General features: G+C 32.4%; 2 protein-coding genes across 2 annotated transcripts in view; one reads left to right on the forward strand and one right to left on the reverse strand.

Annotated features, from left to right (window-relative positions):
* The first annotated feature begins 3,488 nt into the window (after window positions 1-3,488).
* LOC112528391 lies at window positions 3,489-5,978 on the forward strand. Its single transcript, XM_025139410.1, has 2 exons — window positions 3,489-3,594; window positions 4,347-5,978. The coding sequence occupies exons 1-2, from the start codon at window positions 3,492-3,494 to the stop codon at window positions 5,849-5,851; spliced, it is 1,608 nt and encodes a 535-aa protein (XP_024995178.1). The 5' UTR covers window positions 3,489-3,491; the 3' UTR covers window positions 5,852-5,978.
* Window positions 5,979-14,461: 8,483 nt separating this feature from the next.
* Window positions 14,462-16,799, reverse strand: part of LOC112528580 (U-box domain-containing protein 51-like) — a 5,074-nt gene continuing 2,736 nt past the window's right edge. Inside the window, exons 6-8 of the mRNA XM_025139604.1 lie at window positions 15,922-16,192; window positions 15,705-15,806; window positions 14,462-15,598 (exon numbers count right to left, since the gene is read on the reverse strand). Of these exons, the coding sequence (XP_024995372.1) occupies window positions 14,462-15,598; window positions 15,705-15,806; window positions 15,922-16,192 (1,510 nt within the window). The remainder of the gene's footprint in view (window positions 15,599-15,704; window positions 15,807-15,921; window positions 16,193-16,799) is intronic.

Here is a 16,799-nt window from a genome sequence, read left to right on the forward strand (position 1 = left end):
TTAAATAGTTAATTTGATACTAATATCGATTTTTTTTAAAATTTTATGTTATCTTTAAACTTATATTTCATTAAAAAAATAGAAACATTATGTTTTTCTCAAAACCACATAAAATCATATTATATCGATAGAGACGGAATAAAAACTAAATATTAAAATCGAGATTCATCTCGCTACATTATGCGAGTATCCTTCCAATAGAATCCAATGGGTTCACCAAACCTGTCGCGACGGGAGTATTACCCACCTTATTTCCAGACCTAGTTAAACATCAATAAAACCCCATTCCGTTGTTATCCTTTCCGTAACATAAATACACACACATATATATAAGATTGAGTTCTAATAAAAAATGGTAAGAAGGGATCTCCACTACTTGATCAATTCTAATTGAAGATCAACACTAGGGTGGTGCACCTAGAGTACATGATCAGTTCCCGTGATAAGCGCAACACTTGGGGTGGGGTGAGATTAAAAGTAATCATGGGTCCAAATCTCTTATTACACTTTTCATCATAACTTCCATTCTCATATGATCTTTCTTACATAGAGAGAGAGAGAGGTGAAAGATCGTGTAAGAATAAGAGTTAAGATGAGAAGCGTAAAAATGTATCCGAACCATTGATTACATTTAATTTCAAACCGACAAATGAATCACGCTTGATACGAGTATTGATCATATCCAGTACATCTCATCTTAGGGGCTGTTTGGTTGCCTCTTAATGGTGACATTAAGAGGACACCTCTTAATCGCTAAGAGGCTAGAGTTGTTTGGCAAAAAAAAAAGGACATCTTAATGGTGACAAAAGCCTCTTAACCATTTAGGGGCTAGGGCTCCCCTCAACGATTCAGAGGGATCTGGTGACATTTTTGCCCTCTGCTGTGTCGCCTCCTTCCAATCGATCTCGTCTCGTCTCGTCTCCTCTCCTCCTTCCAATCGATCGATCCATTTTTGCCCGCTGCTGTGTCGCCTCCGTCCTTCCACCATCTCCGTCCCTGTCTCCATCGTCTTCGTCTCCATCGTCGCCGTCTCCATCGTCTTCATCGTCTCCGCCTCCATCGTCTTCGTCTCCACAGTAGCCGTTCATTTTCTGGTCGAAACCACCGATCGAAACCACAGTCGCCGATCGAAACCACCGTCGCCGTTCATTTTCTGTATGAAATCATCGCCGATCGAAACCACAGTCACCGATTGAAACCATAGTCACCGATCGAAGTCCTAATTTCTTGTATGAAATCTCATGTTGAATCAAGGCTAAAAACATTAAAGAAGCACTGTCGCCGATCGAAACTACCATCGCCGTTCATTTTCTGTATGAAATCATCGCCGATCGAAACCACAGTCACCGATTGAAACCATAGTCACCGATCGAAGTCCTAATTTCTTGTATGAAATCTCATGTTGAATCAAGGCTAAAAACATTAAAGAAGCACTGTCGCCGATCGAAACTACCATCGCCGTTCATTTTCTGTATGAAATCATCGCCGATCATTCTGACGGATTGAAACTACCGTCGCCGTTCATTTTGGATGCTAACAGAACCTTGGTTTGGATTAAATCATATAGAGGGGTAAAATAGTAATTTGTTGTCATTCAGAGAATATTTACCAAACAACCATATTTCATTCAGTACTTAACCATTCTGACCCTCTTGACCATTCTGACCACTTAACCATTCTGCACCAAACCATTCAGCAACTGCCAAACAGCCCCTTAATGTACATTCAAATGTGGAGATCCCTTCTTACACTTTTCACCTTAACTCTCATTTTCATCGAAACTCAACCCTATTCCCTATATATATAAACAAACAATATACAAGTGTGTTTGCTTGCGGTGATGAAGGCGAAGGATGATTGAAGGTGATGAAGAATTAAGAAGAAAGATCGGAATTCTAACATCATAATTTTGCCATGTAATATGCTTACGTGGCATTTTAAAATGTGACGTGGCATAAAATTGTTACACATGTTCTGCCATGTCAACCGGTTACTAGACTCCGAGTATTTGCAGGATTTTACCTAAGGCCTTAAGGTAGTGTTTGGTACGCAGACTGGACGGGATGGTACGGGACAGGACAGGACGGGACGGAACATGACTAATTGTCTATCCTATGTTTGGTACGACTAAGACATGACGGGACAAAACTATTAAAATGACCATATTACCCCTAAATGTTGTTTAATATTATTTTATATCATATAATGATTGTAAAATGACAACAAATCAACCAAAATATTATCATTTTAACTTTAGTCTCACATTGTTCCACCTTTTTTGGTGGAACAAGAAAGATCAAGATTTGTCCCATTAAAATAAAAAATAGTCCTACCTTGTCCCATGTTTTTTTTGTCCATGGCATTCCAAACATGAGACTATTTTTTTTGTCTCATTCTGTCCCATGTAGTCTGCATACCAAACGCAAGGTTGAAACGAATATTTTAGAAGTTGGTTTTTAAAAAATAAATCAAAAGCTAATTTTATTTTGAAGGAATTTTCTAATATTATAAAAAAGATAAATAAAATTTTTTTGTTACTATTCATTTTATCCGTCAATCTACGGTAAAAGAGAAGGTTCCATTGGAACAATTATTTATTTCAGGGTACCTCTTTTCGGGACATTGATGAATATTTAAAAAAGTCTTTCGAAAATCGGTTTAATTCTATATTTGACCGAGTTAGGGATTCACATTTGATTGGTTGTTAAGAAGTCATTGACCTAACGAACGGATGGTAGCGTGGGTGGGAATTTATTTGTAGGATTAGAATGAATTTAAAGGTATTTGGAATTGAATTCTATTCTATTCCAATCATATGTTTAGATTAGAAGATTTTCTGGATTTAATATCCTAGAAATGATTAGAATCCACAAGAGATTTTTATATAATAATGTTTTAAAATATGTTAAAAACATTTCAAATCCTACGAACCCAAAGATTTCAAAACCAAATTCCTTCAATTTCAAATCATTTCACGAAATCCAGATATCTTAAAACTATTCTATCAAATCAAACACATAGGTTTTTTGTTTATGTAAGTATGATGCAAATAATTATACTATATACATTATACTGTATACATAGGTTTAATTTTTATTCCTCCTTGGATTTGAACCTAAGACTTCCTGATACTTTTGACCTTACGTTGTAGTCTATAGGAGGTGTATTACAATTTGCGGTCATGTGTTGGAATACTATGAATAGATATGTGAGGATGCTACAAGTAAATGAAGTATGTTGAGACTTTGATGCCGATGTGTTCAACCATCAATATCATATCGATAATATAGTAAACATAACTTGCAAACGTTTCATTTAAAACTCAATATCAACCAAGCATATTCGCAATATGCTACTTTTCTCTCTCTCTCTCTCTCTCTCTCTCTCTCTCTCTCTATATATATATATATATATATATATATATATATATATATATATATATATATATATATATATGCATTGTATAGCAGATAATTTAGTCTGCCAAACAAATGGGAAACTTTCTGGGTTGCTTCACTAACACAAAAGAAATCAAAAGTTTCCCCATTGATACCAACTTCCAACTTGCTTCTCCATTACCTTCTTGGCCACCAGGTTCCTCAATCTGCTCTTCATCTTTTTCATTCCTCTTCTTTTAACTTAATTACTCTCCATATGTACCAAGAATATATATATATATATATATATATATATATATATTTATATATATATACATATATATATACCTATATATATATAGAGAGAGACGGGTAGAAAGGTAAAATCACGTGTAAACTCACATTTGATTCACACGGCTTTGACCATGACATGAGGTCACGCTTCACGTCGTTTGCACAACTTTTTTTTATTAACCTGAATATCCAACCCGCTATGCGAACCGACTAATCCCATGGCGACCACCTGCTTTGCAGATGGCCCAGAATCACCGCATTTGAACCTCCGTGGCCACAAGGGGATTTTTATTCCTCCTTGGATTTGAATCTGGGACCTCCTGGTACTTTTGACATTTGGAGCCAAGCTCAAACCAATCAGGCACCACCTTTGTGGTTAGTCTGCACACCTTTGTGTTGACTGTGAGTGTAAAATCACATATGATTTTGCTCTTTGGCCGATTTCGTGTTTTCTTAACTGGTTTATGTGCATACAAGTAATTTATAACAATTTGTCCGGTATACACACGTGCATAAAAGCTAGAAAACAACTTCGATTACTTTAATGCAGATGTGCATATCGTTGATATGAATGGTTAGGTGTGTTACTGAGTTTTTATATTTTTGAGGTTTGCCCTGAAATATACACACATGTATGTATGTATGTTGGTTGATGGATGATGCAAATAAACACAGGTGAAGGTTTTGCAAACGGAACCATTGATCTTGGAGGACTTGAAGTTCGTCAAATAACATCTTTCACCAAAATCTGGTCCAGTTCTGAAGATGGAGGTGCCACATTTTTTGAGCCATTTCCATTACCAGATGGGTTTTCCATGCTTGGCTGTTATTGCCAAACCAATGACACTCCACTTTTCGGTTGGGTTCTGGCCGGAAAAGATGTTTCCGGTGGAACCCTAGCCACTCCACTGGACTATACTCTAGTTTTAAGTGTCACTGATTCTTGCTACATTTGGTTGCCAACACCACCAGATGGGTATCAACCGGTAGGTTATGCCATCACCTCCTCACCAGAAAAGCCCCCGCTCGATAAAATCCGGTGTGTTCGCGGTGACCTGACCGATGAATGCGAACCAGACGTGTTATTGTGGGGTGCAGATAACGGTGTTAATGTTTATAGCTCGAGACCGAATCTTAGAGGAACACAAGCCCAAGGGGTTAGTGTAGGTTCATTCACGATCGATAACGAAACTAATTCGATATCGTCGTGTCTAAAGAACAATAACTTCGATTCGGTATCGTCCTCCTCGATGCCTAACTTGCCACAAATCGAAACCCTAATTCAAGAATACTCTCCAAGAATCTATTTCCACCCTAGTGAAACTTACCTTCCATCTTCAACTACTTGGTATTTTAGCAATGGGGTTCTGTTGTACCACATAGGAGACGAGTCAAACCCTATTCCGGTTGAAACCACCGGCTCGAACCTACCTCAAGGTGGTTCGAACGATGGCACATACTGGCTCGACCTTCCAATTAACGAAACAGAAAGAGATAGAGTCAAGAAAGGAGACCTACAAACTTGTGAGGCTTATATCCACATCAAACCAATGTTAGGAGGAACATTTACTGATATAGCAATATGGTTTTTCTACCCTTTTAATGGACCTGCAACTGCCAAATTAGGGTTCATTGATGTTCCTTTAGGCAGGATAGGAGAACATATAGGTGATTGGGAACACATGACTCTCAGAATCAGCAACTTTAATGGCGGATTATATCGTGTTTATTTCGCACAACATAGTGGCGGGATGTGGGTCGATACCCCATCTCTCGAGTTCCAAAACGGAACCAACAAATTAGTCGGGTATTCGTCGTTGCATGGCCATGCATCGTACCCGACTCCAGGACTTGTGGTCCAAGGGACCAATGTGGTTGGGCTAAGAAACGATACCGCAAAAAGTGACATGTTTCTGGACGTAGGAACCAAGTATTCAATCATGGCGGCCGATTACATAACTTCCGTAATCGAGCCACCATGGTTGAACTACACAAGAAAATGGGGTCCGAAAATAACGTATGAGATCGGAATTGAGCTTGAGAAGTTGCAGGATTCGACATCTGGGATTGTGGAATCTGCCATTGAAGGGTTGATGGAGGTTTTACCAAGTGAAATCTATGAAGAAGATGGACCAACTGGACCTAAAATGAAAGAATATTGGGATGGAGATGAAAGATGATGATGATGTTGATTGTTGTAATTAATACAGTTATTGGATTCAAACAGATGTAATTAATGTGAATAAACTTGATCGTGTACTGTACGAAATCAATTATCCAATTCACAAAATAATGATTTTGCGTGTTGGAGTCTTCATTCGTGTTTAGATTCTACTTTTTAATGTAATTAATTTATATTCATATTTATTGTTGTTGGTATTTAATTTGTCAAATAATGGGTTTTTGTATCAATCGTGCAAGTTTGATGGTTCAAGGGTTCATTTTTTTAAAACATAAATTAGGTAAACGATGGTCGAGTAGGAATACGGGTCTATTTAGTAGGTTCGTACGGGATAAATATTTATCGAAAATTAAATGGTTGCTTGTACTGACCGAGTCACGACATCACCTCTTCCTTCCTTGTCAATATCTGGGCAAGCATATTTGTAGGTCAGAGTATGTTAACAAAAACGTCCGTTCTTACCAGACTATTCGTTAAGAAGAAATCAGTTAACGGATAGTAAACATTCCCCAAAATTTAGTTTTAAAATTAATGGATTGTGGCTCGTTTTAATCAAACTTGGAGGTGCCTACAACACACTACTAAATAAAAGGCTTTTACCGATGGATTTTTCTGGCAGACTTTTCATCAAGAAATTACCGATGGATTCCAAAAAAAAAAAAGTCAACTTTTGTTGATTCCTTAACACGTCTTAATTATTAATTGGATGGGGTATTGGAATTTCTGATGATGATTTGCAACCAACACGTCTTAGTTTCGTGCATAAATAAATTAAAACATATTAAATTTTTATTTATTAAAAATTTATTAATTCAAATCCATTGATTTGTATAATGATATCAAAATCTTATTTTTTATTATATTCCACCAATTAAATTAGAATATATATCGGATTTTATTAATTTAATTAATATTTATTTTTTATAACTTATAAGGATAATCGTGCAATGCAACGAGATACATCTTCATTTTAATATATCTTTTTATTTTTTATCTTTATTGATGTAATACGGTTTATGTGATTTTGAGAAAGATAATGTTTTTACTTTTGAATAAAAACAAATTTGAAGATATCATAAAAGTTTGAAGGGTACTCGTGTATTATAGTGAAATATATCTCGATTTTAATGTTTTGTTTTATTCTTTGTATATATCGTTATAATACGGTTTTATATGGTTTTGAGAAAACGACAATTTTTTTTATTTTTGAATAAAATATAAATTAAGGATATTATAAAAAATTTAAAAAACATTATCGATATTAATATCAAATTAACTATTTAACAGTTCTCTTTTTCTGTGTAATTTCTTTATTCATTTTTTATTATAATTTAATTTAGATTTAGTAAAGAAATAAATTATTTTTGGTTTAATGATATAATTTTTTATAAAAATAATAATTAATAATTTCATTAAAACTCAATGATGATCTTAATTATATTTTAGATTTTTTATATTTAAAATGAGATGTTTATTTGTATTTGATTATTTTTATCTGCAGTTAGTTACACAAGTCTAAAAATAGAGCTTTTATAAGTTGTATTTACGAACAATTTACTTGTAATATTGAATTTGAAATATTTTATGCATAAAAAATAGTTTTTAAAAGTTTTTATCAAATACTTTATAATATAGTATAGAAGTAATTAATTTTTTAATAATATTTTTTTAAAGATAATTATTAAGGGGATGTTTGGGATTGCTTATAAAAGCTGTTTTTTAACTTATTTCAGTCTGACACCGGTGATAAGCTGTTTTCTGGTGTTTGGATAAGAAAAAAACTGCTTATACCGGTGCCAAACCGGTAATAAACTGTTTTTTATAAGTTAATCCTTCATGACTTATGAAAAACTGGTTATTACCAGTTTACAATTTTAACCATGTTTTATTTAACTCCGGTTTGATACCATATAAGTTAATAAACACTTTTACAAAAAAAACATAAGTTGTTTTAAATAAGCAATCCCAAACACCCTCTAAGTATTATGTTAGAACTCAACGTTTATCCTAATTATATTTTAGATTTTTTATATTTAAAACGAGATGTCTATCATGTATTTGATTATATTTATATGCAGTTAGTTACACAAATCCAAAAATAAAGCTTTAATAAATTGTTCTTACGCACAATTTATTTGTAATCTAAATTTTAAGTAATATGTATTAATGAACAATAATCCATACACAAAAAAATGGTTTTTAAATTTTTTTATTAATTTTTCTATAATATAATATAATATAATATAGATAATTGAATTAAAATAACTATTTTATTAAAAATCAATTTTGCAACTCAAACCCAATCACCTGGCTGCTTGAAACCATGTGTCGACCGGGCTCAAGGATTTGAGGGTTGGGTCCATGTGAAGGTGGTCCCAAAAGTTAGATAATGATCGAACCGGACTCTTTTGGTGGGTTTCATTTACTTTTCATCACTAATTTGCCCTTTTTTTATTTAATAATTTTAAAATATTAAATATAAATTAAATTAAATTTTAAATAACTTCAAGAAAGTACTTTGGTCCCCAAACTATTTGCTTTCAAAATGTGAGATCGTACAACAAAAATAGAATAACAGAATGCGACGATTAGATGCAGTTGTATCGTCTTTTTCTTCTGTTATATGTATCTTAAATAATTAAACCAGTTGTTATTTTATATTACTAAAAACCAGACATATACGTATATTAATATATGTATATGTTTAGTTATTTTATTTATGAGATTGTACGTTATCAACTGATATTATATATATATATATATATTTTTCATGATATATTTCATTTTAGAAAAATAATTTGATCACTATAATTTTCTTAAATAAATCATACTATGTTTATAATCTTATCGACATATTATACTGTTTAAAATTTAGTTTATAATTTACTTTGCTTCTTTCACTAGCATTACGTATATAATCAAATTGAAATTTTATCGTCAATGATATGATTTTCAACGTTACTTAAAAGAATGTGAATTAGTACATATTGAAGAATTGGATGACACACAAAGTTTTAGTCATGATACATGTGAGGGTCACGTTATGAGATGCGAGAAATTCAATTATGAAAACAAGAACCCGCCAGCTAACTTCTCTCTGGTGCAAAGGGTTTTTTTTCCAGTTGGATCTAGAACGAATGAGAGAGATATTAGTATGCCTGGTTCTTATAGGCCGTGGTCAACGAGAACTTATAATCGGCTGGGGAAAAGCATAGAGTGTGCGGCTCAGCTCTTGCACTCCTCCCATCCACGAAGCTGTTGGGTGCTTGTGGGCCAAGGCCACCCGACCCCCTATCTTAGTAATAAGAAAGTGGCTTCTAGTTGCCTAGTTCTAGGCTTAGACGAAAGAGCTCCGGCCCCAGGGGACTTTACTCAACCCATTCCCCAGTTAGCCTAATTGTACCTCGCAATTCAGAAGTCTCTCTATGGCTGAAGAATGAGCGTCAAGAAAAATTACATAGAAAATAGCATTGCTTAAAGAGTTTTATGAAATGTAAAGATTGTCCATTAACTCTATACAATTAAAAAACCTTTATTTTTATTATAATTATTTTGATATAATAAAGTACATCAGTGATTTGGCTTATTTTAACATATTTTTTTATTATTATTTTTAACTAGTTTTTCAGCTAGATTTAATATTNTTTTATAAAAATAATAATTAAGTATTTCATTAGAATTCAATGATGATCCTAATTATATTTTAGATTTTTTATATTTAAAATGAGATGTTTATTTGTATTTGATTATTTTTATCTGCAGTTAGTTACACAAATCTAGAATATCAAATTAACTATTTAAAGGTTCTCGTTTTTTTGTACAATTTCTTTAATTCAAATTTTTATTCTAATTTAATTTAGGTCTAATAACGAAATAATTTATTTTTGGCTTAACAATATAATTTTTATAAAGATAATGATTTTGTTAGAATTCAATAATTATCCTAATTATATTTTAGATTTTTTATATTTAAAATGAGATGTTTATCCTGTATTTGTTTATGTTTATCTGCAGTTAGTTGCACGAATTCAAAAATGGAACTTTAATAAGTGTTATTACGCACAATTTACTTGTAATCTTAAATTTTAAGTAATATGTATTAATAAACAATACTTCATACATAAAGAATGATTTTTAAGAGTTTTTATCAAATGCTTTATAATATAGTATAGATAATATATTTATATAATTAATGAAAAAACAAGTCTAAAATTTGGTAAAAAGACGTTCAATCCAACTTGATTTGCCAAATGAAGTTAAACATTTTTTTTGAGTGAATCCATTTTTGGAAGATTGATACGTCACAAACTCATATTGGTGATTAATTTCTGATTTAATCTACTTATGATTTTGAAGGGTTATTTGTTTAACTCTTAATAGTTTCATTAAAAGACAGTTTTTTGAATTTTTAAGGGATAAATCTTGTTTGACAAAAAAAAAAATATGCCTCTTAATGGTTCTAAAACCCTTTAAATGATTTTGTATCATATGTCTCACTTAATCATTCAGCACCCTAATTTCATTGTAAACAATTACCACACAATTATATATCATTTTGCACTATATCATGAGAGTCTTTTCATAATTCTGACCACTTAATCATTTTGCACCAAATCATTCAGTATCCGTCAAACAACCCCTATAAGATTTTAATTTACATCAAAATGAATCGAATTGGGTGAATTCATTTTTTATTCTATTTTTAAATTATATAAATAAATAATATATTAGGCGTGAATTATGTTATTAAAATAATAAAATCTATACTATATTATAAATCATTTGACAAAAACTCTTAAAAACTATTTTTTATGCATGAAGTGCTGTTTATTGATGCACATTACTTAAAATTCAGTATTACAAGTAATTTTGCGTAAGTACAACTTATTAAAACTTCATTTTTAAATTTTTGTAACTAACTGCAGATAAACATAATCAAATACAAGAATAAACATCAATTTTAAATATAGAAAATCTAAAATACAATTAAGATAATTATTGAGTTCTAACAAAATGTTTAATTATTATCTTTATAAAAAATATTTATACTATTTTATAAATTATTTGACAAAAAAATTTAAAAACCATTTTTTATGTATAAAGTACTGTTTATTAATGCAAATTACTTAAAATTCAACATTACAGGTAATTTTGTATAAGTACAACTTATTAAAGCTTCATTTTTAAATTTGTGTAACTAATTGTAGATAAACATAATCAAGTACAATATAAACATCCATTTTAAATATAGAAAATCTAAAATATAATTAAGATAATATTCAAGTTCTTACAAAATGTTTAATTATTATCTTTTAAAAAATTATTTATATTATATTATAAAGAATTTTGACAAAAAAATTTAAAAATTATTTTTTATGCATGAAGTACAAATTTATTGATGTACATTACTTAAAATTCAAGATTACATTTAATTTTGCGTAAATACAACTTATTAAAGCTCTATTTTTTAAATTCGTATAACTAATTGCAGATAAACATAATCAAATATAGGATAAAYATCAATTTTAAATATAAAAATTATAAAGTATAATTAAGATAATTATAGCTAACTAACAGAATGTTTAATTATTATCTTTATAAAAAATTATATTGTTAAACAAAAAATAAATACTTTGTTATTAAATCTGAATTAAATTAATTTATTTTTTTCAAAACTTTATGCTATCTTCAAATTTATATTTCATTCAATAATAAAAACATTATCGCTTTCTCAAAACCATATAAAATCGTATTATATCGATAGAGACAAAGAATAAAAATTAATAATTAAAATCGAGATTTATTTCACTACATTGCACAAGTAGCCTTCTAGTATTTTTTTTAATGAAACAATTTAAAAATATTGTAACAAACAATTTTTGACATGTTCATCATTTATCTATATTTTTTAAATATTTTTTAATTTTATTCATTTCACCCATTACAAATAAAATATTAAGCAATATTAACTCATTTTAAGTAAAAAGGTCAAATAAACATTTTTATCTACCAAAAGTTGATTAGATTTTGTATTATAAGTTGGTTTGCAACTTTTTTTTGGTAACTAAGGGGTTTCTAAACCAGCTTTGGTGCATCGGCAGATTTCTGGAAAAAACAAAAGACTGGAGTCATAACAGATAAACCTTCATGGCTACAAGTGCTTTGGCGATACCTAGATTCAGACCCATAAATGGTCTGCAACTTGCAAGCTTGCCTAAGGACTTTTGACCAAATAGCCACCGTAGATTTGTACAAGTTAACGATTTTGTCACCACTTTGTGGAAAAATCGTAGCTATAAATATGTTGGATGCATGCCACTTGATTGCTGATAATATCTTTTTTCCTAGAAGTCAAAAACGGATTTTTTATCGACGTATAAATACAATATTTTGTTATGAACGAACAAGTTATTAATATAAGAGAAATCGACGAACACGTTATTAAAATGAACATTTGTTTTCCATCTAAAGTAATCTTTTTAACTCTAAATAAACTTTGAAGGATTAAAAGGACGGTTGGGTTCACGTAAGATCAAGGGTTTTTCGTGAGACCCGTACGACCAATTTATGTTCATTGATCAACTTTATAAGCTAATTATCTAATGGTCTAAAGTTGCACGGTGACAATTTTGTGATTATTGAGAAGTCTCATGACGCTTATGAATATTCAGATTGTCAGATTGTATATCTAATCCAAGAGTTGAAAATTAGTCTTATATGTCTCACGAAAACCCTTGATCTCACATGATCCCAACTCATTAAAAGGATGTGATTAAAGCACACCCTATGTAACACCTGAAATTTAACTATCTTGACGAGGTTAGAAATTATATGTATTCCCTTTCTCGAGGTATTAAATTTGCTTGCCCTTGAGCAACTTAGATGTGGGATGTTTGGTAATGCATTAAACTCAAGAAAATGGGTTTTGGGATGAGAAACAAAGTGAAATATGGGTGCTATGCGGCTAAACCCGCATCAGGGTCGCATTTGGTACTGTTTGTGCCATGTTTGAGAACCATCTGGCCGACTTTGAAGCTGGTAAACCCTCATCAAACTCGCATTTGTCATCTGGGCTACTTAAAAGCTGATTTTCTTAGGGTTTCTTCATTTTGCTCTTATCTTCCTCATCTGAACTCTGATTTAGACAATTCTTTTTGCTATGTTCTAGGTTTTTGAAGCTATTCAATACTAGATAAAGAGGATTAAACTTCATTGGAGGATTCTAGAGTATTTTTTAAGGTAATCATCTCATCCCCTTCCTTTGTAAACTAGGGTTTTGTGTGTGTTCTTCATGTCCAACCGTCATTTCCATTTTTCTCTTAGGTTTTGGGTTCCTAGTGGCGGAGAGGATCTTTTCAAAAGTTTTGGAGTCAGGATTTGGAAGATCTACTTGTAGATCTCAAGTTTCTTTAAAAGAAACTCAAGATTTGGGTAAAACCTAGATTTAGTCTAAATCTAGCAAGGTGAGTTTAAGTTGCTTTGTGAAAACTTTATACATGTCAAAAATGGGTATTTTGAAGTCATAAAGATTGTTACTTGATATTTATCAAATGTGTTGAATATTTGATGAGATTTACATATTTCACATATTTCACTTATCGACTTATGTGGTCACCTTGGCTTTATTTAAAGTAGTCAAATGTTTTCGTGGCCTTCTGACTTGGTTTTTAACTCAATGAGTTTTGGGAACAATTGTCCAGTTTGATAGCTAAAAGTACAAATTATAAATTAAGATTAAAAATAATAACAAACTACAAATACAGATTCTAAATTAAGATTAAAAACTAAAAATATATAATCAAAATATAAATAATTAAAATAATAACAAACTAAAAAAACAAATTATAAATTAAGATTAAAAAATATCGATTATTTAACAATTAATAAAAAATTATTATCTAATTCCATAAGAATAATGGTAAATACACGGAAAACTATAAAGAAAACGTTTGTAATTTTGATTTAAAATAAATATAATTTTTTAATTTAATATGTTCATTTGTATAATAAATTTGATTTGTAATTGCAGATGTAGAAGTAATATTTTTTAGTAATTTTTGGTAAAATAACATGATTCCAAAAATAATTTAAAAAAACGTGATTTATAATTTTTTTAGATAATTAAAATTTTGGTCCTTTTAATTTGCCCAAAAATTGATTAGTCTTTCATAACAGTTGCTAACTGATGGTGTTAATCTCAAGGACCCTGAATGTTATGAAATGGAAACGTTGGGGATCATCAGTATAGATAGCTTATTTTAAGGATCAAATTCAAAATTTAAGCATACTAGAGGGACCACTAATGTAACTCATTCTTTAATTAAGTTAGTATTTATAATTAGGGACAAGTAATGTAATCCCCGACCCCGCTTCCTTATGAACATAAATTCCAGTCCCCGTCCCGTTATCCATCTAACCGGAGAATCCCGTCCCGTTAGGATAAAATTTCTAATAATCTCACAAATAATCTTAGTACAAGACATGATGTTCAAATGGTAGTGGAGTCCGAGTTCATCTAGACATTGTCCTCTTTCAGGGAGGGATTCAAAGGGATTCCACATGTCCTAACGAAATCTTATGTCAAGAAATACAGATAAAATAAACTTACTTAAGACACTTGACTGGCTGGCGAAAATATCGAATATTGCACGGATTCATCGGCGAGCGTTCTCAATCTTTCAAGTTCAGGCATGACAATCTTACCGAGATCCGGTCTATCTTTCCTTCTTAACTCGGCACAATGTAGAGACAACTTAGCCAAGCCTAGAGCCTCTTCAACAGGCCAATCGGGCACCGCCGGATCCAACATCTCGGCAAAAGTTCCGTTCTTGATAGCCCTATCGACATGATGAGTCAAAGCCATCGGCGGCTTAGCCGTTATGATCTGTAAAAACATAACCCCTAAAGAATACACATCTGATTTCACGCCAAGCATTCCCGTTTGCTGGTACTCGGGATCTATATAACAAAAAGTCCCGGCTGCAGAAGTCATTCGGTATTGAGTCACCGAGTCTTGAACCGATGCTGGCACCAACCGAGCCAACCCCACGTCGGCTATCTTGCTAACGAAGTTCCGGTCAAGCAAAATGTTAGCCGGTTTGAGATCACGGTGCACAATTGGCTCGGGTTTGGTCTGATGGAGGAACAGCAAGCCGCTACAGATCTCAGCCGTGATTCTAAACCTATGTTGCCACGAAAGAGGCGGGATTTTGTTTTTCCTTAAAAGACAATCTTCCAAGCTTCCATTTGACATATACTCGTATACTAAACACCCGTATTCTGGACACGCTCCAAGAAGCAGAACCATATGAGGATGCCGAATGCAACACAACACTTCGACCTCTTGCTGAAACTGCAATCGACCTTGAGCTGCATCGGGTCGTAGAACCTTAACAGCAACCGGTGTGTGGTCTAAATGACACTTGTAGACCGGCCCGTAACCTCCTTCTCCGATCCTACGAGTGGCCGAGAAGTATTCCGTTGCTTCTTCGATCTCGTCAATCGTGTACCTTCTATATCGGGAAAAAGACATTAAACCTGCGTTGTTCTCCGATGATTCTCGCAGCGCACTTTTCTCAGCAACAACTCTTTTCTGGGATTCAAGTTCCGCAATTCTTTGAGCGGCTTCAGCCGCCTCCGTTGCCGTCTTTGTTTTTGCTTTTTCTTTCTCAACAGATTCTTCAGCTACACGTGCCTCTTCTACCTTTTGTTGTTCCTCTAGCTTCCATCTTTGGAGCTCCATAGCCTACAACAGCAAAGACCCATGAAAAGGATGATAAAAAACAGTACGATTATCTAAAAAAAACGAGGATTTGAGGTCAAATGAAGGTAAAAGAAGCAAGTTGGGACACCTTCTGTTTTGCTGTAAGGGCTTCTTTGCATGCTGAACTGTACATTTCCATGGTTTTTGTGAGTTCAAGCTTTAGCCTTCTCATCTCTGCCTCAACATCTTCCTGAAATCCCGATTTTAGAATCCATTTTCGGTTAATTTCTTTTTGATATGAAAGGTAGACAACAGTATACAACACAAGAAAGGTAGGAAACCAATATGAAGAAGGAATTTAGTACCGCATTTGATGATAAAGATGCCCTAGGACTGTCGAATGAGGTTAGGTCGGGTGAGGTGTTTATATCTGCCGACCTGCGCCCCATCTGATACGAATCTTGTTCCAGTTCCGAGAAGCTGATACGTGCGTTCATTTCACTATCAAATGAAGGAAACATGTTGAAGTTGTCGACGCTCGGTCTACCGCTGCTGACAAAAGAAATGTCGGATTCCGGTGGGGTTAATTCTCCGTAAGGCTTTCCGTTTGGGCCTCTTCTGTTGTTGAAAGGGGACCTGTTTTCACGAACGAAGAAAGAGAGCATATATGTAAACCAGAAGTTGGCTTTTCCATCAAAACATTAGGGTTGTTAGTGGGACACTTTGTCTCATGATGTCAAGACAGTATAGACGTCAGTGACACAAAAATGCATTTTATCTATTCTATTAAAGTTGGTGGAATAAATATTGGGGAGACAGGAGAAAATTGATAAATTACTAAACCATCCTTATCAAAAAAAATTTCACCCACCTACCTCGCTTTCTCTCGTTATGTCTCGTCCATTCTTATCTGCATATAGAACTCACCTGACAGACCCCAACGGTCCCTTAATCTTTCTCTCTCTCTCTCTCTAATATATATATATATATATATATATATATATACTAGAAGAATACTCGTGCAATGCAAAAAGACATTCGATTTCAATGTTCTATTTTATTATTTGTCTCTGTCAATATTATAGTACGGTTTTATGTGTTTTTAAGAAAACAATAATGACTTTATTTTTTAATAAAATATAAATTTGAATATATCATAAAATTTTGAAAAAAAATATATACCAATGTTAATATCAAATCAACTATTTAAAAGTTATCATTTTTTATGTAATTTCTTTAATTT

Source organism: Cynara cardunculus, assembly GCF_001531365.2.
Source record: "Cynara cardunculus var. scolymus isolate 2C chromosome LG 15, CcrdV1, whole genome shotgun sequence".
NCBI lineage: Eukaryota > Viridiplantae > Streptophyta > Magnoliopsida > Asterales > Asteraceae > Cynara > Cynara cardunculus.

Bases quoted from the DNA above. Each gene is read 5' to 3' on its own strand.
- LOC112528391 (XM_025139410.1), top strand. From the start codon at position 3,492: ATGGGAAACTTTCTGGGTTGCTTCACTAACACAAAAGAAATCAAAAGT. The intron at 3,595-4,346 runs GTTCCTCAATCT...AAATAAACACAG, and splicing joins ATTACCTTCTTGGCCACCAG to GTGAAGGTTTTGCAAACGGA.